The sequence below is a fragment of the Meleagris gallopavo genome, chromosome 1 (assembly GCF_000146605.3).
Source record: "Meleagris gallopavo isolate NT-WF06-2002-E0010 breed Aviagen turkey brand Nicholas breeding stock chromosome 1, Turkey_5.1, whole genome shotgun sequence".
Classification (NCBI taxonomy): domain Eukaryota; kingdom Metazoa; phylum Chordata; class Aves; order Galliformes; family Phasianidae; genus Meleagris; species Meleagris gallopavo.
Window position 1 is genome coordinate 124,944,106 of NC_015011.2, and position 25,817 is coordinate 124,969,922.

At 38.6% G+C, this 25,817-nt stretch overlaps 1 protein-coding gene across 1 annotated transcript in view; it reads left to right on the forward strand.

Moving 5' to 3' along the window:
• LOC104916345 (P protein-like) overlaps window positions 1–25,817 on the forward strand; it is a 67,965-nt gene that overhangs the window by 23,668 nt on the left and 18,480 nt on the right. Inside the window, exon 2 of the mRNA XM_031557524.1 lies at window positions 6,315–6,601. Within this exon, the coding sequence (XP_031413384.1) occupies window positions 6,336–6,601 (266 nt within the window). The 5' untranslated portion in view covers window positions 6,315–6,335. The remainder of the gene's footprint in view (window positions 1–6,314; window positions 6,602–25,817) is intronic.

The following is a 25,817-nucleotide window of genomic DNA, read 5'->3' on the forward strand; positions in this document are numbered from 1 at the left end:
AGACCAAACTGATAGCTCTTCACTTAGATTATTCCTTCAGCAAGGGCTCTTGCAAAAACTCTCTCCAGACTCACTTCTTAGACTAAGCAGTGAGCAAGAGCAGAGCATTGTCATAAAGATGTTCAGGGACCTTTTTTTTTTTCTTAAAAAACAAACAAAAACAAAAACAAACCTCCCAAACCCAAACCACAACAACTAACTTTGAGGAATATCTTTTTTCATAGAGTGGTACTTACATGGGGAACTGAAACTCTCAAACAGGGTGGTCAGTTGCTGTCTGGACAGTTATGGGAATCCCTGTGTCAATGTCATCATCAGCTTGATGGAATGAGAAGCCATAAACTGTATTTTTTTTTCTTCTTTTCCCCAGTTCTTAATCCAACTGCCCACTGCTATTGATGACCTCAAGATAGATACAAAACATTTCCTTCCTCACCTGTGTACAAAAGCCCTATGAGACCATTCCTGTCTATGCAGAAATTCTGCCTCCTAGCTATTTATAGATGTTTTATCCAGATGAATCCCACAGCAGGAACTATCCTAGTGTGGCTAGGGATTTTAAAACGTCTGCTCTTTTTTCATTCGGGGGAAATCCCGTTTCTGGCAGGCGGTGAGGCTGCCAGCAGGGGTCAGCGTCTGCCCGTGTACGTGCCGTGCTTTCCCTCCTCGCTTCTCAGCTCCTTTTCTTCACCAGCCCTAGAGCTTAGCGCTTTCTTGAGATGCAATTGGACATTTTCCTTCCTCAAAGGAGCTCCGACCTGGGCTGCTTGCTTTTGCTGCCCGGAGTTGCACTGTCTGTGAGACTTACTTTAAAAAGAAGACTAGAACAAATCTTTTTTTCCTTTTGCCTGGTGGCCTGCAAGTGGTTTCTCTACAAAGTCTTCGTCTCATAGCTTGCAGATGGTTTCCCCATTGAGCTAGTTCAATCAGCCCTATACAATAAGCTTCCCCTGTAGCTAGCCTCCCCACCATGATAATCCTCATGACCAGCCCGGGTCAGCACCAAACCCTGTCAGCAGCCACACCCAGAACCCACATAGAACTTCACTCACTGCTTCCCTCATTCTGTGAGGTCTAAGAAGCAATTTGTCAGAGCTCTTGTTGAGCTGGGAAGTCAGTAAGAGCCATAATCTACCATGGGCTGCTTCCCACCAGCAAGAAGCCACCAGTTGGCAGCCGCCATCTTGCAGCAACCCCTCTGTATTTCAGCAGTGAAATGGAAGGGTTTCTGATGAATTCCTGTGAGGTACCATGGCTGGAGCCTTTCCTCCCTTCCTGGAAACCTGTGTTTCCATTCTTGATTGCCAGCATAAAATGCAAGGCCACAACAAATGATTCTGTGCTGCCTCAGCTCCAGCAGATCTGGCTGTTCAGTGCTTGGGTCAGAAAAGTACCATACTCTCAGACAGACATGCTCCTCCTGACTAAGGAGCATGCAACTTACTGTAAACTGTGAAATTCTGCTAGTTTGTAACAGTGATATTTTAAACACTTTACAAGCTGATGGGAGAGAATATAAGGTAGCTGGGCTGTAGTGATTTGCCCTGTCTGGAAGCAACCAGCTGGAACAGCTTACCTTATAATAATTTGAAGCAATTTCTTGTTGGTCAGGCCCTATTGGAGAGAGCGTCTTACAGCACATCATCCCACTTCCACCTGCTAAAATAGCCCAAATCAATACCTTGGGCCAAGAATTCATGATGAATGCAAATAGGGAAACTTACATGTCTCAGATGCAAGTCTCAGGCAGTCTTGTTTTTGCAGCTGGGGCATAATGGTGGCTGTAAGAGGTCATGCTGATAATAGTTTAACCACATAATTCCCCTCTTGCTACTGATGGTCAGAAAAAAAGGAAGAGCCCAAAAACATGGAAAGGAAAGAAACCACATTCTTTTGTGGCCTGCCTTGCACTCAAATCTTCCCACTTGGTCGTGCAAAGGAGGGCTGCTCCATGCAGCATTATTCTGTGCAGCTCCTAGCACCACTTAATGGGATAATGGGGATCCCATATGTAGAAGAGGCAGGGTTTTTAGAGAAAACATCACTGAAATATATTGTCAAATAATGGATGTCAAAGTAAGCTGCTACACCCTGTATGCCCAAACCAGTATTGTACTTTCTACAGTTAGAAACACTGTCTATTTATAAGAGAAAACCAACCAATTTAGAAACACTGAGAATTCTTGCTTGCAAATTGCAGTGTTAGACTCCCCAGCACCTTTCCTCAATTTAAATAAATATAAATAAACATGTTTTGGCAGTCGTTATGTGGGAGTGCATGTATGTGTGGTGTCTGTTTTATAGGCTGCAGCTCTAGAGATGAGTTTTCCCGAGTTCTTGGCCAGTGATATGCATGGCAATAGCTCTGCAGGGATCAACCTGCTACGGGAGGATTTCTGGGGTTTAATGCTGAAATTCTGATCTGTTTCTGTGGGCCACAGTCTGAAAGCTGCTCTTCTCCTCCTTGCTGCTGAGACAATTTTTAGGTGTGTTTACCTCAGGCAGCCAGTATAGTATCATTTGTCTGACTTGTGGGGAAGCTGTCATGAAATGTATACCTGGAGGGAAATGCATATACAGAAATGTGCCTTGGTGGTGCATCTGCCTTTGTGAACTCTCAATGTAAGCACTGCATGAGCTTCCTTTCAGCAGTACCTCTGGCCTCTGCAGTGCTCCTTGTGCAGGGCAGGCTGAAAGAGGAGTCAGTAGGATAGAAGTTTATTTAGGCTCAGATGATGCAGAGAGCCTTCTCAGGTGGACAAGATTTGGCTTTAATTAGTCTTGGGTGAGATGCTCCCCCGCAGACATGAACAGTGGGGGATGAATGTGAATATTGTTAAAAAAAAGGCTAGGCAGGTATAGAGGTATACCATGTTAGCAGCATCACAAAGTTCTTCTCCCAGTAGTTATTTTCTTAAGCTTGGGTTTCTGTCTGGTAATTCAGAGGTGACTAAGTGTAAAAGTAATATTTTTTTAATGTCTTTTCCAGTCTTAGTGGGAAAAAGGTCTTGAGGCATGGTGAGATATGCAAGACAAAAAATATAGTGCTTATGGATATTATCTCAAGATGTCGTATTTTGTAGACTCATGGGCTCTAAGATTAAATTCTATTTCATTTTTGTTTTCAGAGATGCTATGCTGTGATTATTGATTCTCAGGAATATAGTGGTTTAAATGATGATATATTACTAGCTACATCATTTGCCACTAGCATTTTGTTTTGCAACTAAAAGCAGGTTACAGAAATTCTCTTATATAAAACATTTTAGATAACCTGTTCATCTTATTAGCAACTGAAAACATAAAGAAAAAACAAATTATTTGCAAGTATTCTAAAAACAGATGTTCAACTGCTTGGGCTGGGATGAAAGGGATGAAAAGGGATGAGAAATATTGCTTAAATATTGTATTAGCCCTTTCACAGTCAAACTCCAGATATCAATTTCTAGCTGTGGCTATAAAACCTTTGGTAGTGCATGGCTCCAGACAGATGAACACAAAATGAACTTTCCTTGATCAAAATATCTCGTCACCTTCTCAAGATAACATCTCACCTATGTCTTCTTGCTGATGGCAATAACGTAGATAAGAAAAATGAAGAAAAAATAAAAGTGAAGAAAAGTTCTGTAACTACAGGGAATTGTAGTCATTTGAGAATTTCTTGAATGGTAAATGCACTGATGTCTCAGAAGCTTAGATACCATGGTGATAGTTGCCTTAGCAATGTTTTAGCTACGTAGGTAGTCACAATCAAACCTGTCTCTAGTGGCAAAATGATGCTGTATTATTTTATTTTTTGCAAAGCTTTTTTGAATGTACAGTAATGTGGTTTATGATTTTATACTCAGGCATCAGATTTTCTTTCAAGCTTCTTGTCCTTGGCATTCTTTTATTTTTCACTGGTGTTAATTCTTAAAATAAATGTCTTTCATGTTATAGCTCTGTACTTATAAGAGCCTAACTGATTTAGTCCTTACTCACCTCAGGATATATCTATCTCACACTTTTAGGGGGAGACATGATCAATTTTAGATTTTGTGTTCATGTTGAAAAAGCTAGTACAGCTGAAGCTCATGTTTCCACAGCCTGATTTCACTTTAAAGCCTGTGTATTTTCACAGCAGGTGTTCAGACAAACCAAATGTTATGAAAAAATGTAACGAGTAAGCAGATATCTTAGTTTTGACTTACAGAGTGTCTTGATAAAACCAGTATGTAAATCCATTCGGTGAGACTGAAGATGAGAAATTGTCTTTTCCATTTGCAGTTGGAAGTACTTGCATTCCAAAGTTATCTAAAAGTTATCTGCTAGAGTGAAAGGCAGGTTGTGATTTTAGTGTGGGCTGCAAATGGTAGAGCCACAGGCTACCAGAGGTGGCATAAGGGTGTTGGTGGCTGGTGTTGGCCTCTACAAGCTGTGAGTTGGCTCTCCCAACACTGCCAGCCATTGGTCTCAAGGTACAATGCAGAGAGTGTAGCTCTCCAAGCTTCTCACTCAAGACTATGTGTTGGTTCACAAAAACTCAGTGCTTTGCAGACTGTGAAGATGCCTTGGATCAGCTCAGTGGTGATGCATCTGATGCTACACCAGCCGTACTTGTGCTCTTTATACTGAGTGACAGATGTAACAATAACTAGAGGAAAACCAAGAACAAGTAATCAAAGGCTTATTTGTGTTAATGCTAATGAAGGGAAGAATCAAATTAGTCAAACTACTTATCAGGACAGATGAAGAAGATTATTATGTGAGAGCTAAGGATGCTGGGAGTAGAAAAACAAAGAAATGCGGTGCTAGAGAAAGAAATGCCACCTGGGGAAATTCTTATTGTGGTTTGCTTTGCAAGCCTGCCTTTGCTTGTAGCCGAGATCTATGTTTCTAGTGGTATGTATTTTGGCCTTTCCTTTCAGGAGCCTCAGTCACCTTTTAGTCTGTAGGACCAGGAGAGCCCAAAGCTGCACAAATCCATGATTAGCTTTTTGTTATTTCCATATCCAGTGATTTCTCCTGCTGAGCCTGTTCCCTAATATGGTGCTGTTTCTGCTCCATGGCCCAGCGCATCTATCTTCCTGTCCTTTGCTGAGGTCTCCAGAGGAAGGAGTGGGGACGTGCTCCAAAATGGCTGTCTTCCCTTGCTGTGGGGATGCACGAAGCTGACAAACCTGTGTCCCAGGCTGTTGCTGTCCTCAGTGTGGCTTTGTCACTTTGCAGTCGAACAGCCCATAATTACATCCCTCAGCGTGCGTTCAAGAAGGGCTGCTCTCTAATGTGGTCTCTGTGTCTGATTTGGGCACTTTGTGATATTCTGAAGTGCTTTTTTTGTAACTTTTCACACTGAATTGTAATGATTAGAGTATAAAAGCTTTTCGACTGTTATGCACAAAGTTTTATTATAATCATTGTTAATAATCATATAATAGAACCTAATTTTCATCAAGGTTATATTCACATTTCGTAAGTGCAATTGGCAGCTGGTAAAATGGAATGCTGTCTCCGTAAACCTCAAGAATCCCATCTGCTTAACAAGGGGCTGCTGGCTGTGGTACCACTTCAGAGCAGCAGTGACTTTATGTAGGCTGGGAAGACAGTGCAGGATCACTGCTGTGGGCAGGGGAGGAGCTGGTTGAGTTGGTGAAATGCTGTTATGACAACCCCAGAAGATGTTATGCAATGGGAGATTTTCTGAGCCTGGGGCCTCTGAACGGTTCCCTGTTGGTCCCAGGCCTGCTTCTGGGTGTCAGACAGCAGGCCAGTAACTTGGCTGCACCCTGCAGGAGCTTGGGTCTTATCAGATTGGCCAAAATTTCGTTCTCAGTCCCACTTTCCTAGTGCTAAGAGGTCTGTAAATCAGAGATAATTCTTCCTGGCATTAGCTGGATTTCCATTTACATACATGTAAAAGGATTGGTGTTTTTGGTTTTTACTTCATAAGTACAAAGCTCGCTGATAGTGCTGTGGCTGTTTGTGTCTTGTGAAGTATAGTCTCAATACCCGTCCTCATTGATCCAGAGATGATTCTGGCTCATTGTGTGGGACAGGAGAGTGCAAGTTCTGGGTGAATTTGTGGGAGAAAATCATGGCAGACATGGAAAAGGTCTCTTTGCATGCTTCTATGCTCTCTATAATGGCTAATTTTGAAGTTGCAAAGAGGTTTAAAACATTGGAATTATTCCTGATTGAAATAAATCTACAAGGGAAATAGCTAAAGGTGAAAGAAAAAAATAATCTACTGCTTGGCATTTTTAACGTGCTTATATTGGAGTAAATATTGAGTCAATTCAGTTTAGTGTAATATATTTGTTTTTTCTTTTTTTTAGGAGAACTGCCACTAGGAACAGATGTACTTGGATAACAAGGATGACAGTACGGTTTCTAGACAAGAAATGGAGCTGAATCGGACCCCTTCACATCAAACCAGTTTATCTGCAACAGTGGCAACCAAACCAGGGACCAGAAGTTGCAGTGAGCTGTGGCTCTTAAAAGAGTATCATGGCATGGTAACGAGTCTTGGAGAGCCACATACCCCCTGTGAAAAAGCAGCAATTGAAGAAGATGGCTGTGTTGCTCTGGGGAAGGATTTCACTCAAGTCCCCATGCAGGGAAGGTAAGAATAAGGACAAACACAGTTTTTCTCCCAGTTCAGATTTATTTTACTTTCTTGCAGAGAAGATATGTATTTTCAATAAGCAATTGTTGTTTCTCCCCTAAAGAGAATGGGAAGCTTAATGGGGACATCAAAGCAGTTTTAATTGCCTAAGGACAGTGGTAGATCACTAGATTTCCAAACTAATCTCAATTTTAATAGCAGCCATGGACCAATTTTGGTTTTTCAAGATCCTGTTTCTTCTCTAATTGATGTCACAAACCACGCAGAAATAAGGATGTTTTCAGGCCCCAGCCCTTGTCTCTCTAGGAAAGCTGCATGTGAACTTCCAAACTGCATCATAAGACCATAAACTGAATCACTATGGCTAAGACAGAAAATATAAAAATGGCACTGATAACTGATAATGGATGTGATGTTGCCACATCACATATTCAGGGTAAAAGGAATATGTATCCTTTCATGAATCAGGGAGAGTGTAGGTATGGGGAGTGGTTGTCCAGTCTTTCCTGGTGAAAAAGATTAACAGTACTACTTATAGGTATTCAGAAATATATAAAGTATATATATATAAGGTGAGAGAGATGTATCTATCTGAGCTCCTGAAGAATACAGGCTGTCTGGAGGCTCAAAATGGCTTAAACTGCAGTGGTTAAGTAGAGTATCAGAACAATTTCCAGATCCTGATGCTGGAGACTCCTTTTGTAGATCAGGAAAAACATGGTAGATTTCAAAGCAGGTTAATGTTCAATAAGATTTTAAAAAATCAATTAATTAAAATTAAATTAACAGAAACATATTGCAGATCAGGAGTGTAACAGAAATCCTGGTGAAGTTTCACTGTTAGTTAAATAGGCTTTTCAACCAAAAGTAGCATTTCATTCCTCTTCACACAGTTCTCTGCTGCTTCTGTGTAAGTTAGGAGTTGCAGTCTCAGGGGCTTTGCGTAGCTCTGGGCATGCTGGTCACATCCCTGCATTGCTGGAAAGGGGCAAGGTGTATCCTGTACCACTACATGTAATTTAGAGGGAAATCTACTTGTACTGGGAGAGTAGGAGGTTTGGGGCATTTTATAAGTTCTCTGATCTGGACAAAGCAGAATCAGGTTAGCCAGATGAGCCTTGCTGCTCACCTTTCTTACCTAAAGTATACATGTACTCTGTAAATCTACATCAAACAAAGTCAAGGTTTTATGAGCATGTGAAGGTATTTACTTCAGAATGAGAATTGGAAATCGTTATGGCTGTGCTTTTGAAATATTAAAAAATAATCAAATTGACAACTTGACCACAAAAGCCCTATAAATCCTTTAGAAATGATTTTTGGGGTACTTGAGGATTTGTTGTGTTGACTAAGAATTTTGTGGACAGAATAAAATCTTGTAAAAGTTCCTTAATTCAGCATGTGGTAGCGTTGAGCTAATGTCACCTGGTTTTTAAAGAGTATAAAAAGTACAAGTTGTATGCAGTGTCAGGAAGAAGGCAGGAAAAATGCATCTTTAACAAGGATTTTCTTTTGTGGATTCTCATATATGTCTAATTACTGATGTGTTTACAAGTGCTGTGTACTGTCCTGCTAACTATCCTGATACAGGATATTCTTACAGACTAGCTGTCAGTCTGCTGACTGTATTTCTTCCTGTTGTTCACAGGAATTTTTGTACTGGCTGCATGTAACTTACTATGAACCATGTTTGGAAATCATGATCACAGGTGCTAGAGATGAAAACTATGGGGGAGCCCACCTTCCTGCAAAGGCAGGCAGTAGCTCCAGATCTTTTGATAACACTGTTTTCCTATTGAGTAAAATGTAGTCATTGTGTGATTTAGGGGTAGAGTACGATTAAAGAGCCATTTCCATGCTGTCTTATTGGCAAATACATATCTCTTTTTTTATAGTAATAAATTAGGGATTGGGAAAGGATCTCCTAAAGTTTCTTCTTGTTTGATTTTTACCTCTCTTGCTTCTGCAATATAATTGATTTTTTTTTTTTTTCATGTGGAGATGAATCTTATCTGTCTCTTTGTATTTTAGCAAATGTATGCTAGGTACAATTAAAACATCAGTGTGATCTGTATGTCTCCTCTAATATGAGTAATTACCCTTAAATCATCGGGACCACTCAACAGAATGCAGATAAAAACATGGATAAACCTTTGCAAGTTCCCAAGTTGTTTGATTAGTTTCAGCAGAATAATAATTAACTTTTAATGTAAACTGTTCTTTGACTTGGAAAACTACTATTAAAAAAAGAGGAGACCTAATCCTTTTTTTCTTTAAAAGGGTTGACTAAATTGGCATGCCTGCATGGTTTGTTTTAATGCATCTACTTAACTTAAATTGCTGAATTATCTTTCAAGGATAAGATTGCCAGGCTCTCTAAATTGTTCAAATGTACGCTGACACAAGACTGTCTGAAGAATCTATCCAAGAGAACACAGGATTTATCTCAGTCACTAAAATTATCTTTAAGAAAATGTTCTTGAGTTATCTGGGGTCCTTTTTTTCTGAGGAGATTAGATAGTCACCCTGTTCTGGTCTGAACAGTTCCATTTGTCTGCAGCATAATCCTGTGGGTATTTTGTGGCTAGTTTGCAAATAGTTATGAGCTGCCTGCCCATCAAAATGCCTTCTTGTTTCCATCATGTATTGAAGAATGGTTCCCTTCAGGTTTTACTGCATTGCATTAGGCTGCCCAGGCTCTGTGTGAAAAAGGTTTGGACTATCTGCTCTGGTCCTGGAGCATCTTTCAAACTGAAAGAAGTCAGCCTTCTTGTTAAGACCATACTTCCTCCAGTATTGCTTACCGTAGGAAATACAGGCATTTTCTTCTGAACTGGAATGCAAATGAGCTCCAGAGTTTTTCAGTGGGAATGCAGCTGGCTGAGGTGTATGTTTACACTGAACTGCACTATGTGCTATAGTGTGCTCTATTGGAAACACAGGTTTTAACATAGTACAAAACACCAGTGCAGACTTATTTTTGATTTTGAACTTTGTTCGTTCTCCTTAGCCTTTATGAAAAGTATCAATCTGGCTATTTTTAACATTTTATTAATGAAAGTTGCTTTTGCAGTCTATAGACATTGATCCAGGACCTTCTTGAGTCCATTACTCTGCAGGAAGATTTCACACTGCTCTGTGACAGCATGGACAATGTTCTTTATGTCTGCCCTGACATATTCAAAAGTACAGCTTACTTCTTTCCATCTTGTCTTTGCATGTTCAAGTTGTGTCCACAAAGGAAGGTTCCTTAGTCATCTTGATCTTATCATCATTAGTGCTGATTCCATGGGAGAAACCAAATGACATGGCTTTGTGTCAACCAAATCTGAAATTCTCCTTTATGATCCACAGTAAGGAAGTGATATCAGCTGCTTTCAACTTAGGAGTTAGTGAGCCTCAAAGGGCACTATAGAAAAATATATCTCTAAAGAAATAAGATGTATAGTAATCCCATGTAGCCAATTACTTTATGATGCTATTTAAAACTATATTAATGAAAAAAGAAAGGCCTTCTTTGGAATATAAAAGTGATGGAAGAGTGGATAATTGAGTAACTATACCCTGTGGCATTCATTTCACGTTGCCCTTCTGGTCCCTTTCTCTCTTTGGTGTAATTTCTGGCTGTACCTCTTTTAGGCAGTCAGGTAATAACACTAACTTCTTACAAGTAGGGGGAAAAAGAAACCAAAAAAATTGGCAGTTCATTGATTTTGTTGTGAACTTTTAATGAGAAATTAGACAGTGGGGAAAAAAAGTGATCAAGCCAAGATGTAGAATTACTCCTCTGAGGTTATGTTTAGATGAATTTGGCACTGGAGTTTGTTGTTCATTTTATGTTATAGTCCTTGGAAGTTTTTTTCTTTAACTTTTATGTCTCGTTAAAAAGATTAAGCTCTGGAGTAACAAAAAATAATCCCTTATTTATTTATTGAATCTGCTTGAATGTGTGTTTCATCACAGTTTCATTTACATAATCCTCACTTCTGTAAGAAAAAATAAAAATAATCAACCAAATCAAATTCTTCCTTTGTCCCAAATCTGTGCTCACAGGATCAGTAGGGAAATTATTGGTTTGCAGTGAGAAGGACTGTGAGACTGCTCCTAGAGTGATAGTGGAAGGAAAGCAGAAATGTGGTTGTGTGGCATAAGAGAGCTATTGGGTTCACTTGAGCAGAGGATGCCTGTTTAGCAGAAAGCTTTCATTTAGTTTTCTCTACTATGAAACATACTGAGACCTCACTCATGATATACACGTGTGTGTTCAAAGTTATTTAACTTTTCTATTGCCATGTACTGTTGAGCATCTCAATGCTTAATTATTATATTGACTTACAGTGTCTCAAATTGATAATATACTACCATTTCTGTTCCATCATTAGCAGACTAGAACCCTAGCTGCTCAATTGTTTTTTATTCTGATGGGATGCAGAACAAAAACAAAACAAAACAAAAATCCACCAATATCAATTTTTGTTTTGAAGTGTTCAGTTGAAAGAATTAGGGCATACTAATTGACTATTCCCACTATCAAACTAAAAACTATACTCAGCACTAAGTGAAAAATGTGCAAAGTACCAATACACAACTATTACATTTGAATTCTTGTGAAATTGTAGAAGTCAAACAAACAAACAAAAAAACACTATTGAATTTTGCAAGCAGCTGTTCTCTTTCTAATAGTTAGTAGTATGGTTGTTTTGGGTTCTTCTTAGTTAGACATCCCTCTTAGGCCAATTGTGGAAAAATGCCAGTTTGAAGCTTACAAGCTTCAATCCTCTTTAGGGAGTGACAGATGTTTTGTCATGTAAAGCTCTTTTTAAATGGGGGAAAGTTTTGTCAGCAAATGATTTTTTTTTTTTTTTTTTGGTATTATAATGTTCAAGTGTGAAGCCAACCAGAGAGCCAGACTTTGAAAAGAAATGTGTTGCATAGAGGCAATCACAGTTGAACAGGAGGGCATGCATGGGGCTTAAAAAGCCAATGTGAGGAGCTGACAATGTAAGATGAAGCAAATAGCTCATTCACTCCAGCCTTTCCTTGAGAAACTGTTCTGTATGCTTTGTTCCTGGCCCATGTGCTTGTGTGAGAGTGATAGCTCTAATATGCTAAGCTATTTGTGGAAAAGAGAACTTTGCAACAGCAGGCGGTCAAATGATATTAATTACTAAGAATTCAGTTTTGTCCTCAGTTTTCTGCCATGTCGAGGAGCAAAAAATTTACAGGTGAATATTTTCTAATAGTGAGGGGGAAAGGAAAACTAAGCACTCTACAGCCTGCACCTGCATGGCTGCATTGTGTGAACATGTGAGTAGGCAGAGGCTGTGTTGCTGCTGTTCTTCAGTAAATGATATACATGAAAACATGGCAACTCTTCCATTGGCCCAATCACTGAACTGGGAGAACTGAGCTAGAAAAAGCTGAGAGTGAAAACAGTTATGAAAGGGTGTCATGAAGACTGATGCTAACCAGTAATTTGGGATTACTTGTTCTAAGACTCCTTGCAGAGCTTGAACGCCGGTCAATCTGAGGTAGACAGAACCCAACAGCTTAGCAGAGAATAAGAAGAGGGAAGAGCCCGATACAGGGGCAGTTTGGCCTCACAGTCCAGTCAAGAAAGAAGTAATGCCTATGTGACTGTTTTACTCATGCTTGTTTAATTAATTAATTAAACATGCTCTGTGTAATTGACACAAGGTGTAGGAGATGGATGTACATTTTCCACCCTCCAAGTTCTTAAGGTTCACCAAGCTCCAGGGTATTCTTACTTATGTTTTTTCTCTTTCAATACATCTCTGAATCATGAAACATCCATTGAAAGAGGAGATGGAAGCCAGATATCTTAGTTTCAAAGTAAATTTTCTGATAATCAATGTTGTTTTATGTATTCCTCATGCTCCTTCTTCTAGTGATTATTCTATTGAAAATATATGGGTCTCAAGGAAGAGAGGAAGGATTTACAGGATACTGTTGTTCCTAATAGTCAGGGTATCCAGGTGAGAGCTGGGGTGTCTTAGTTCATACTGGGTGTATGCCAAAAAATACTGCCACATTCTCTGCCCAGGATTGGCTCTTGGAGAGCTGCTGTTGAGCATAGAGGAGGAAGAGAGAGCTCTAAGACAAAGAGGGATGGAAAAGTATCTGGAAAGAGAGAGATCAAGAAATTGCAGAAGCAGTAGAAATATTGAGAAGGAAGAATATAAGCCCTTGCATACGGCTACAAAGAGACCCTGGGAAAAGCTGCAATACGGTATGAAATAGAATGAGACCAGCATGTGGTGATCTGCGTGTGTGAATTAGATAAAAGTAAGTTAGTGCTGTGGTTGTAAGCCAGACTTTAATGTGATTGGTCCCTGGTTATGATAAAGCATCCTAACTCCTCCAACACTGCGGTTAACAAAAGACTACGAAAGTCAGTTCCAACAGAGTTAATGGCAGTCCTTGTTTCCCCTGAAAGCCTTGCACTAGTCAATACTTACAAGTGTTTTCCAACAAAAAATAGGACGTGTTAGTGAGATAAATTCATGTAATGCCCTATCCCTCTAAAAAAGGCCTCAAGCAGTCCCACTCTCAAGTACAAAAATAAACCTTTTGTTTCTCCCCTCTCCTCTCTTTTCTTCTCTATCTTACTGTTTTAGTACACAATTCTGCTTGTTAATAGAGATGTACTTCTGTATGCCCAACACTTTAAATGTCTCTCCTGTTAGAATTAATTAGCATCAGAGTGGTTTGTCCTCTTTCATTAGAAGCACTGGAAGTCATTCCTCAGCCACTACAAAAATGTCCAGGGTAGCAGTAGTCATACATTTAAAAACTCAAGTTCATGCTAAATTGAATGTAGCTGATGGCAAAATAGACAAGTGTAAATGGAAAAAATTAGCCAGGGAGTTTTAAAAAAAAATAGGGTCACAGACTGTAGACTAGCAAATAAAATGTTTTTTTCAAAAACTGCTATTCATAAGGAGCTCAAGTGATTTACTCTCTGATATACAGCAAAAGCTGATAAATGAGTCACCAAAATGCTTACTGACAGTGACCAAGCAAGCAATTCTCTGCTTGATAAGTACTAATGGGACTTAAGGGGCAAACTGGAATAATTGTGCTAATGGACCAGCAGAAGTCAGACCACACAGAGCTCTGTCCACAGCAGGTCAGAGCTAAGTCAAGGACAGCACACTGAGCTGGAGCCAGGTCCTATCAAAAGGAATTAATGCACTTGATTTTATTTATTTTTTTTCTTGCACTTTTTATGATTTCTTTCAGCCAGGGTGAAATGGAAAACAGATTGGCAGTTAGAGAAACTCACAGTTTTTGGAAATGCAGCAGAAGATACTGACTCGGTACAGCCTGTGAATTAGCATCATTCAGAAGCAGCTGTGAAAGGCTGTAGGTTTTGCTCACACCTTCTGAGCTATTCCCTTTTCTGTGTGAGTCAGTAGGGACAGTAAACACAGTCCTTCTGCCAGTGATCCAGGAATGTTTTTGTAAGAGCTCTTTTGCCTGAAGTGAAGCTCTGGCAATGACAGAGTATGAAAGCTTTTGACTCAGACAGCCACGCTGACAGTCACATTGAACTGCTATGCGTGGCAGGGAATTGCCTTTGCTCTTTGAGGAGAAAGTGCTATGTTACTGATGAACTTATTGTAAGAAGTCTGATTCTTAATAAATACAGAGCTTCCTTGAATAGAGTAGGTAAATATTTTTAGTGATTTTTCTACCCACTCTTGTGAGCTTATGCAATTAATTTTCTCTGCTGCTTATAAGATAAAGAAGTAAAAGTGGCTTGAAATATTCTTTTGTCTTCAACCATTCTAGGAGTGATAGAAGCAACTCTGCCTCCTCAGCCATGTCAGTGACATGTGAGCTGCAATCCTCTTTAGGAGTTTATTGACAGCTGGTACATCATGTAACCCTCTTAGAGTGAAAAGCAAGAACCTGAATTTAGTGGATCTGTCTGATAAAAGGAATGGTAAACCTGGAAAGGAGTGTGACAAAGAACCCATTTCTGTTTTGTCTGATGAGTCTTTAATTGTGTAATCTAAACAGCAGGGCTATACCACAGTATTATGTAAATAAACAATTCTGTAACATCTAGCAGCATGTGGTTTCTTTGACAAGTTGCCCTGTGTACTGTATGGGGGTGGCCCCCACTGCTTTTTAGTCTAGGTCAATACAACCAAATTCTCAATGCAGAAGTGTTGCAATAAATTGTCTCCAGAAATGAGCTAAGCCGGAAACAGTAAAGAATAGAGATTAAAATTTTGATCATCAGCTTGTGGAAAGCTATTGATTTTAACCATAAATTAGATATCAACATACCCTCATTACAAATCTGTTCATAGTTGTATAACAGTATTGAAGAGGATTATAGGGCCAGAAATATTCCAACTAGACTATTTTTTTCAGAAGACAGACTATCCTTGGCAGAAAAGAATGATAGGTTTTCAGAAATATTTGTGTGTATGGGTAGGATGCCAGTCACAATTTTGAACCTATTGCTGTGACAACTGAAGTTGAAAGAGCTCCATTAATGTCACTGGACTGGAGATTTAGGTCATACAAATACCTTGATATCAGAAAGTATTGACACCAGGTTCCTTATATTTAACAGTATCCTTTTACTTGTGTATAGAATCAGACACCAGGTGCCTACTCAAACTGCATATTTATTTGGGAACTAGGTCTTGGTGTCGTTGCCTAAATCACATTTGGTCTTTGTTAACAAGAAGGATGCTTTTACTGATAGCTTAACTCGTCCTGTTGAGGTTACAGTGTTTGGTTATTGACCAAAGTTAGTATATAAATTGCAGTAACACCACAGGGTTGAGACTCTGACCAACCACACCTATTGCAATGAAGAAGAAATGTTGATGATGTTTATCCTGCCTTTCTAAATCAGTAGCTTTTAAAAAAGAAAAAATGTCTATACATTTTTGTCTTAAGTTCAAGTTTAGTCTTTTAGCTCTACTGTGTGTTATGATATTTTCCTTCTCCAGCTTACACTTCTGCATAATGCTTCTAGAAGAATTAATTCCTGTAGCTTTAGTTCTTACACTATTCTGATTAACTTTCACATTGCATGAGCTTAACATAAAACATATTTCAACTTCTCATAGACTATAAAAAACAAACTTTTTTACCAATTGTAACCTACTTTTAAGTGCCGTGAGTTAAGTGTAATTTCATCATTTGGTCTTTAAAGTTGTTATTTTTGTGTAGAGGAACAAACATCCTTCCTTGTTGGCTCTTGAGGAGCAGAAGAGCTACTTATATAACTTTAAAGAATAATGACTGTTGCTGGTTATCTTATCGCATCTCTCTTGTTCTCACTATTAAAACAAAACAAAACAACAAACACAACTCTTCATTATTCCTCTGCCTAGAGCACATACTTACCCTTCTTTTTCTTTGTGTTTCTGTATTGTTGGAGTACCCTTCACATTTCCTGCTATGTCACACTGTACTGATAATTTCTTTCTGCAAACTACTTGTACAGACCTTATTAAAAAGACTTTTGTTAGTTCAGTGGCTGTTTATCTTGGCAACAGGGTGTTGCTGTTTTATTAAAAAAATATTTGTGAGAAGCAGTGTTTTATTAACACCATATCCAGCTTTCATGCATGTGATGTGTGTTTCAGTCTTCTATTATTTGGAGATGCCCTTACCTTAGGAACACTAAACCTCTTTAATACTTACAGACAGCTGTGTAACTGGTCCAACACATAGCAAAGGACAGGCTTTGCCTTTTTTCCTGTTGAAAAGCCTGTCATTTATGTGATTTTCAAAAATTATTCAGGCAGAACACCTTCTTGAAGAAATGAAGCACGATAAACTTTATTCTATCTTTAACACTTCAAATTTGCTGTATTCCATGACACCTCTACCAGGATGAGCTCTCAGTTACAGAGATTCTTTGTCTCAATTATTTTGCTCTTGAAGATAGTCATATTGGTCTTTCTTCTTTAATGCAATTCATTTGTAACAATCTGTTGTTTTTTCACCTGTCTGTTTAGCAGCTTGGAGCCTTCTACCTTAATGAGAGGGGAAATATAGAAAGAAGCTGATAGCAATGGGCAGCTGTGTCAGCATGGGTTTTCCCATTTTCTGCATGTACTATCTTCCTGGAGAATTATATTTCTGTATCCAGCAAAATGCACTTGTTCTCTCTTTTCTCTTTTGTTCTTCTTTGGGAGCACAGAATGAGGTTTTATTTATGTAACCTCATGTCTGGATAGCCAGAAATTTTCATGTGGATGCAAAGTCTGTCTACAGAGCAGAATCCTATTTTTTTTTTTATGGTGGGCCATGTTCAGGTCTTACTGAACTTTGTGAGGGTGGAGATTTTTAGAATATGCATAGGAAATGTTATGTAAGAATATGTGAGGTCAGGAGAAAGATGAAAAGAAATTGCCTCTGTGAGGCTACAAAGTAAGAAAAGTGTCACTATATATAGGTCCAAAAGGAATGCAGTGTCTGAGAGGAGAGAATCTGGCATTTATGTGATGATAAGAACCACATTGCTATCTATAAATATGATATACATGTTGCTGGAACAAACGTATCTGCCAAGTAGAAAATGAACTTCCTTCTGAGCTCTAAAAGGCTACTTTTTTTGTAGTTGTTGACTTTTTCATTGCACAGTAGTATGTTGTTTTGCGGAGAATGATTACAGCTTGAATCAGGAGAAAAGGAAGCTGAAATGGTATTGTTATTCTTTATTCTCCTTTTAGGTGAGACAAGGACATTCTCAGAATTTCTCTAGAATTCATCATATATAATTCTCACTGGTTGAGTGTTTGTTGAATCTTATGTTTCAAAGTTATCTTCCATTGGTACTCGATCAAAATCTGTGTTTTGAAGTTCCTTGTTAACATAAATCAGATAGCTCCTTTATGACATTGTAGCCTGAGGTTCCTACCAAGCCTATAAAGGCAGAAGAAAGAAGGATGGTAGCAAAACAGGACGCAAGACTGTGGAATAAACTTCCTGAAGTGTGGAAACAGATGTGTTAACATGTTACAATGATTTTAGTGAAGGACTGTTACAGGGAAAAGCATAATCTTTTTGAGAAAACTGGATTTCTTTTTGGATTATTTAAAAAGTATTTTCCAAATGTTGACAGCAAATGGTATATTGTTGCAGCCTTTTTCTTCTGCCTGGTTTCTTTAATTTATTCTTGGAGCTTTTCCAGTTCTTAAATAAAATTTATCTCTGCTTCAACTTGAAGATGAATACAATGACTAATGATTTACTCTTGTTTGGAAGTTACTTGCTAGGAAAGAGGGAATCATGTTTGGTGGGACTTGTTCATAGGTCTTTATGTTCCTAATAAATACAGAGTAACAATTCTGGTGAAAAATCTTTTGTATCAAAAAGAGTTGTAATCTAAGAGCAAATTAAAAGTACATTAAAAAAAGCATGAAAACAACATTAGAGATGAAGGAAAATGATTTGAAGAGCTTTGTCTCCTGACAGTGACTGCAGCTGTCGTAGAGAAGACCTTTAGATGGCCAAAGTTATGTGAATACCTTCATTGTTTTATGCTTAGTCATAGTCTAAAAAGGAAATTTTAATACTTTCATTATAACTAAAATAATGAAAAAATATAATTGAAGCACTTAAATTATACTGAAAAAAATCCCATTATCTTATCAACTTAGTAGTGTTATTTCAATGTATAATAACTATATCACTCCTACAAATTATTTTTTAATCTTTAAATTTTCATGCTGTTTTTTTCTCTGCTTCCTCTGAGTATTGACTCTTGTGTCCTAGCTGTGGAGAGAACTTCAGCATTTTTTTGTGGATCCAGAATCAGAGATCAGAATCTAGATAAAGTCCAAATTAGTTGTCCTAGTTACGGTGCAAGGCATTATGAGAACCTGATTATTTACCAGATATGAGGCTAAGCTCTTGAACTTGCTTTGTTTCATTTTATGTAGGTCTCTCTTTTAGTAATGTTTCCTATTTATTTCCATGAAAACTGCAACAGATACAAAGAGAGCAATAACACTGATAGAGCAAATTCTCAGCTACAAAACACTATTTTTCAAAATAACCATCTCCATTAGCTATGCATTTTTGCCAGTGATGAACAAGAGGCTGTGTGCCATGCTTGTAAAAAATACTGCACAAGTGGAGGTGACCCACTCTTTCAGAGTTTCACCACCTTCCACCTCACTGTGCTCATATCCACAGTCTCCGTTAATTTTTAGCAAGCATCAACAGATGGCAATGGGTGCCATTTTTTTCATCATGGAGAAATTCAGTGACACACCATTCTTTCATCCACACTTCCTTGTCAGACACCATTCTGCTGCCATCTGTTGCACGGCAACAAAACGTAATGGAATATTGATGGGAAGGTTCATCCTCTACTGCCAAACCACCAACATCCACCTTTGATGCTGTGGGCCAACATCATAAAACAGGAGGCATTACTTTCAGAGCTGCCCTTGTATATTTACCAAAAGACAAAATAAAATTCCCAGCAAGCTTACAGTAGTTGAGATCCAGCATGGAAAACAAAGCATAATTTGAGGAGAACTTGAATTTTTTAAGCTGTAGGGTGTTGTGCTGCTTGCATTTGCCTCCTCTCTCTAACAGCTCTCCAGAAAAAGAAGCCAAACAGTTTCTTTCATGTTGTTAATGAGGTTTTTTTTTCTCCTACATATGTAATTTATTTTCCTTTTTTTTCTTTTCCACTCTAAACAATGAAAGTACTATGTTTTTCATGACAAATTATTTTTTTTTCTTTAAGGGTTGCAGGTATGAATAATGTTACTCCAAATTCCTGAAATAAAACATGTGGAGCAGTAGTTTGTAAAGATAAGTTTTATAAAAGAAGAACAATAGCCTCTTTTTGATTTCATCTTTAAATATAACTTACTAATTACTCTTTTCAATCTCCAAAGCTGGGGTGAATAACTTATTAATCAAAATTTAAAGTATGCAAGGATAAAATTCTAATTACATGTGGCAGTTTGTCAGTGTATTGCTTCGGTTAATTAAAACCATATCAAAATAATCCTGTTTCATCATTCTGTAGGAAAGCGTTCTCTCTTTTTGAGTACTCAGTTGTCTTCCTCTTATAAGTACATCCTTTACTTGTATCATCCTTAAATTAATCCAATCTTGCAGAGAGTCTTCATTCTTGAATATGCTTTTCTCCGGACCTCTGAGTGTACAACATCATATTGCTGCTGTGCTTAGAGAATAACCTTCTCTAGAGGTGATCACATCATCCAGGTTCTTCTCTGACCTGTCTTTCTGCTCAGGTTTCTGTCATCCCAGTTCCCCATATTTCATCTTTAGCAGGCTCTGGTCAGACAGAAAGTTAAAACATAAAGTTGAGACCACTTCCTTAACTTTCCAGAGTCTTGGAATTGCCTCATGGACTATGAAAACTATGCCCTTCTACCCCCCGTGCTTTTTTTGCCGTAAATTCTGTTAGTATCAGAGTTGGCTAAGCCAAATCCTGTGGTGACTGCCAAAGAGAAAAGCTGGCATTTAAAAGCCAGTCTGACAGAATATGCTGAAGTATTACAAGCGCAGCCATGCTTGAAGAGATGCTGATCAATTGTAATGGATTCATTTTTCTGCATGTCCCGCACTACTTGAGAATAATAGCCCTTAACAGGTTATCTGTGTAATTTGTAAAGGAGTAGGGTTTTTGGAATTTGGACCACTACCAATCCTGGCTACTGCTGCCTATTTCAAATTTGCAGCTTGCTGGCAGTCTCTAACAGTTAAACTGTTTTGGCAGCATTTGCTCCTGCACTGTATTTTCTTCAAAATATCCAGTTTTTGCATGCTGCCTTTTTCCAATTTCCTTTGCTGAAGCAGAAAATAGAGAAAAAACACAACCTCTCAGTCCTTTAAAGGGCGGCCTTTTTGAATCTGTCCCATCACTGTGTCCCTGCTAGGTGGTCATGAAGCTCTGGGCATGCTCTTGTCCCTGTCCCAGACTCACCCCTGCTCCCTGACCTGTTGCTGTGGAGTGGGTCTTGGTTAGGGAGGTCACAGCCCTGATGGCTCATCTGCTATCTTCTGGTAAGGCAGACAGTCATTATGGCACCATAGCATTGGAGCAGAAAAGTAAGAGCTTAGTCCTCCTCTTAGGTAGAGTCAGAGGAGCTTCAGAGCAGCTTAAGGATTAAGTATTTTCTTTTAGCTTTATTCAGTGCAGTGGGGTCCCAGTCAGTCTCTCCTGAAGTCTTGATGGAGATTTCCCCTGTCAGAGGCAGCAAAGATTCTTGGGGAAAAGGAACTGTCAAGTCCTGGAGATATCTGAAAATTTCATTTTACAGGGAAGTACAATAACTTTACAAAGCCTGATTTGAATTAAAAAAAAAAAAAAAGAAAAGAAAGAAAAGAAACACAGGAAACATTCTGTTTTTCAAGCTATTTCTGAACTAAAATTGCCTTAATTCTTCAAATAACTGAATATTGAACAAATAAAGGGGAAGACACCTCCATCACATCCTCTTGTGGGACATGTCCACCTCCCAAGATCCAGCAGAAGGGTATGAAGTCAGTGCACTGCTTATGCCCTCTACAGGGGATCCACTTATATCTGGGTCTAGCTCAGCATACATTTCACTACATGTTTTTTAAGCGTGTTGTTTGTTTGCCTGGGGACTTGGCATGCAGTTACTTCTCAGTGTGAGTCGGCTGGCTGTGCCCCTTGCACTGACATTCTGTCAGGTAGTGCCACTGCCAGAGTCCCCTGGGGAATTCTGTACAGTTCTGTTTTATAGAAAATTAGGAAATTCAAAGAGAAAATGAGTCTGCATTAAGTAATGCTTTCATTGCTAAATTTCTATGACATCTTAATGGTGCATGCTTTTAAAAGGTTGAGAGGTTACTTGTTGATTTAGTTGAAAATAAAACAGTCATCAGAAGAAGTCTGGAGCCTGTTTAGAGAAGTGAGCTGTGGAGTCTTTGATTCTTCCCTTGACAATTAGAATCTCAGTTGACTATACCTCATTTGTGATGAATACTCATAACAGTTCCCCCATGATGTACTGCCACTGAGGACAAATCACGATGGAGGGCTGTGTCTATGTGTGGGCATATATATTATGTGTGTATATAACGACGTTGATGGATGTTTGTATACAGCTATTTAGTTTACACTTAATGCTTTGAAGCTGAATGCTATGGTTTTGGCCCGCACAGTTTGTACCACATAAATATTGTCCAAAAGTGGATTTCATTTGGTATTAACAACTACCAAATCTTTTGGAAGAGTATGTTTTAAATGTGGTCAAATGCTGGTTGCTTTTGTGTATTTGTCTTTTCTGTTTTTTGGTTTTGTTTTTTTTTCTTTCTATTTATTTCTGTGATGTGCTTGTTTACAGTTATAATAAAAGTAATTAGCTCAGTACGTACGACTTGGTGTGAGGATAAATGTTCTCTAATCAGAGAAGACAGTGCTTCTCAAATTAGTCTTTAGCCTATAACAATGCAGAAATGATAAATGCCTATAATTGTTACTAACCTCCTACATGATTAATTGTCTCTTATATCCAGGTCTCCTCCTGTAGGAAACTTGGCTTAGCTTTGTTATAATCTCTTGGCTTTATAGTACTCCTGAACTTTTTTAGGAGGGAATTTCACACTTATAAAGCTTTTAGTGACTACTAACTCAGGGAAGTATGCTAACACCTTTTTTTCCTGATGTAATTCTTCTTTTAACGTTTTATATAATTAATATTTCAATAACCTACATTCCAAACTCTTGATGTCCTTGGACAATACTTACGCTTCCATGTGCAATTCTTCAATTCTGACCCAATCCTTTCTGTAGAATTGTTAAGTGAGAATTTTTGCTTTCTGTTGCCATAGAAATAACTCCTTTACCAACGCTTGCATGCACTACTTATGGCAGATGAGGCATCATATTTTCCTTTGTTTAAAATGTATGCTTTTTATTATAGAGAGTGAAAACTTAATGCATTGTGTTGGCATGATTAATCTTTTCAATATGAGGCTAACTAATAGGCTCCAGCAAAACCTACCAAGTATTTTAAGTCTTTGCCAGCTAACTAGGATGAGTGTGATTTTTTCCCCCTATGATTCCTGTGGGATGCTTGCTTCTTTTGATGTGCTTGGGATTAAAAGTTTGCTTATTGCTGAACAATAGTTCCTAGTGCAAACTCTTCCTTTTTCTTTCATTCAGAATGGCATGCATAATCATGTTAGGAAAAACCTGAAAAGTTATTGTCCATATAGTCTAGGTCAGGTCTGATGCTCAAGGGCAGGAATGGAATTCTCTGTGTGGACTTCATCCAGAGTCCACTGCCAACACTGGAAGCAATAATCTGCAGTTAATGAAACATGGTAGCTGGTTGTTGGTGGAACTTGTAGCACTTGTATGCCACTGATTCTGCATAATGTCTGAAGAGTTGTTATCCCATCAGTGGGAACAGTTGGAGATTCTCACTTCCCTTCATTTCCTCTTCTGCTCTTCTCGTGCCCTTCTGCATGTCCTGGAGGTTGGGGGAACCTGCTTCTCCTTTAACTTCCCAAATTAGTGTAGGAGATTGGTCACATCTCTGATGAGAAGCTGTAATGAAGTACAAATTACCACCAAAAAATGTGAGCTTTGCTCATGCCTGGGAGCAGTGGCATATCCTCAGATTGTGGGGGCTTCTGCAATGCACTTGGTTTGTATTCAGACCCATATGTTTTGTAATGTATAAATGGGATCCTTTTCCAGCTGCTGTCAGACAGCTGTACCTTTATTTACAGACACTTTCATGACTTGGAGGAACCTGCTCTATCTTCTGTGTTATGGACAGCCCTCCTGTGATGCTAATTTCTCTTCTGGGTTACTATGGAGACAGGAAAAATTGTAATTGCTTGAAAGATTAGCAGTGGTATGACTTTGACTGCAAGTAAGAAGTTCAGAAAATGCAGAAGAAACTCACGTTCCTGTGTAGAGAGCCAAAATCTGTATACAAGGCTGTCACAGCAGTAGCTAAGTGGTTAAAAACAATCTTCTGTTTGAAAGATTTAATTAAAAAAAGAAAAACCATGCCCAGCTGAAAAAACGTGAAAAGGAATGTGACCACACCTGTGACTAGAGGAGGAGGGGGTGGGCAGGACTTCTTGTTTTTCTATCATTTCTACCTGTATCTTTTTGTATGAGTGGTGTGTTATGAGTCTTTGAAAGAATCCTTATCAAATACATTTTCCAAGACTTCGGTTGGTTGAGTGCTTTCTAATTTTATGGAATGGTGACTCAGAAGAATGAAAGTGTTTCTGTAGAATTATCTTTTTCAATTTTTTTCCCATCCTATTGGAAGGAAAGTGAGCTGTAAATGTTTATTTTTTCGTGTGTGTGAAGGTCTATCTGTATGTGCATACAAAAATACATGAAAAATTCAATTATTTCACACCTTTTCATGTGATGTTTAAAATACTAATGACTGCTGACCCTGAATCGTGAGATAAAAATTAGTATCCTGCTTACCATCTCATCACTTGCATGTAGTATAAATTCAGACCAGTCTTTTAATCCTAAAAGCAGACCAATCCATAATGTACTAGCCAGGTGACTTAGTAATTAGTTTCTTGGTAAAGTTGCTGAATTGATTGGTAGAGATAGATTGTAATAGTAAGAAAGCATGAACAAAGTTTCCAGCTGTTTTGATCAGTGTGGACTGAGCACAGCTTTTGAAATACAGCATGTTGATTTCTTTTCCTTATTTACACAGTGTCATGACTGAAAGCTGCATGCAGGACTGAGGAGCCCTGAGAATGATGCTGATAGCTTTTTAGGCACTGCAGACTTTCTTCTGTAATAGTAAAGGGTTTCTGGGCATTCCTAGGTTTTGCTTGCAAAAGATCTGAAGCTGTTGACCAAATCCTGCCACAGTGTCTTCGTGAAATCTTCGTGAAAGTGTGGGAGATACACAGGGGTGCTCACATTAGGCTTTCCATTCAGGGATGACTCTCACTATTGTAGTTTGTGCTACTCTTTCATGATGTTTTTTCAACTTTTCTTCCTAGAGCTTTCACCTTCAAGAGTCTTTTATAACTAATTAGCTTTGTTAATTATATTACTCTCATACTCTAATTAAAGTAATCAAATCATGGAGACCTTGAAGCTCTCTCTCCCTTTTCCTCTAATTGTTTTTGCTTTGTCAAGACTGGCTGTTTTCCTGCTGTTTATTCTTGTCCATGTGTTTTTACTTTCTGCAAATTGATGTTGTCCTGTACTAATGGTTTTCACTTTATCTGAAGAACCTTCCAAGTTTTACTGTATTGGCCATTCCTGTCAGCCTGTGAAGACCTATAGTCCCATTTGAGAATTAATTGCAAGGAATACACTAGTCAGTGGGAATAACAGATGTGCAGAAAAAAGAAGGTGATGTTTTTAACCATGTTTATGAATTCTTCAGACTGTGCATTAGGAAGAATTTATTCTCAGACAGAGTGGTGATGTATTGGAACAGGCTGTCCAGGGAGGTGGCATCACCGTCCCTGGAGGTGTTTAAGGAAAGGGTCGATGTAGTACTTAAGGATATGGTTTAGTGGGCAATATTGATGGTGGGTGGACAGCTGGACTAAATCTTGGAGGTCTTTTTCCAACCTTAATGATTCTAAGATTCATTTCAGATTAAATTGTTTCAACTATCTTCCACCAAGCCTTGGTTGTCTCCTGGTTGCCACTGTTGTAGTTGTTTTGCCTTTCAGCACTGTTTGCCTGGTGGTCGCTCATTCATGGTAGCAATGAATATTTTCCATGCACTCTCAGGCAAGGAGCAGAATATATCAGCTCTCATGCATCTCTCTTGAAACTTGTTTACTCTCTTGGAAGTATGTTCACTCAAGTTTGTCTAAACAAACTGCCAATTCTGAGTTTACCAGTGTTTCTCAGTGCTACTCCAGCCATTCTGCTATCAGCACTTCATCTCAGTAGTGGAAACCTACTGGGTTAAAAGCAGTTTCAGAATTTTTTTTTCCAAACTCATATGTGACTACCAAGCAACTGTGTACACAGAGACAGCATGATCTGCTGTTTCACCTTCTGCTTTCCTTTTCACCCATGTGAGAATTTGTGTGTGAGGAGCCTCTGCTCTGCACCCCTAACATACCTGAACACTGCAATGGATATATTGGGTTTGTGGTGGCAGAACACGGTCCTTGGCCCTCACTGTTTCTTGAAATAAGGATTGCTTTATATATATGTATGTTTATACAT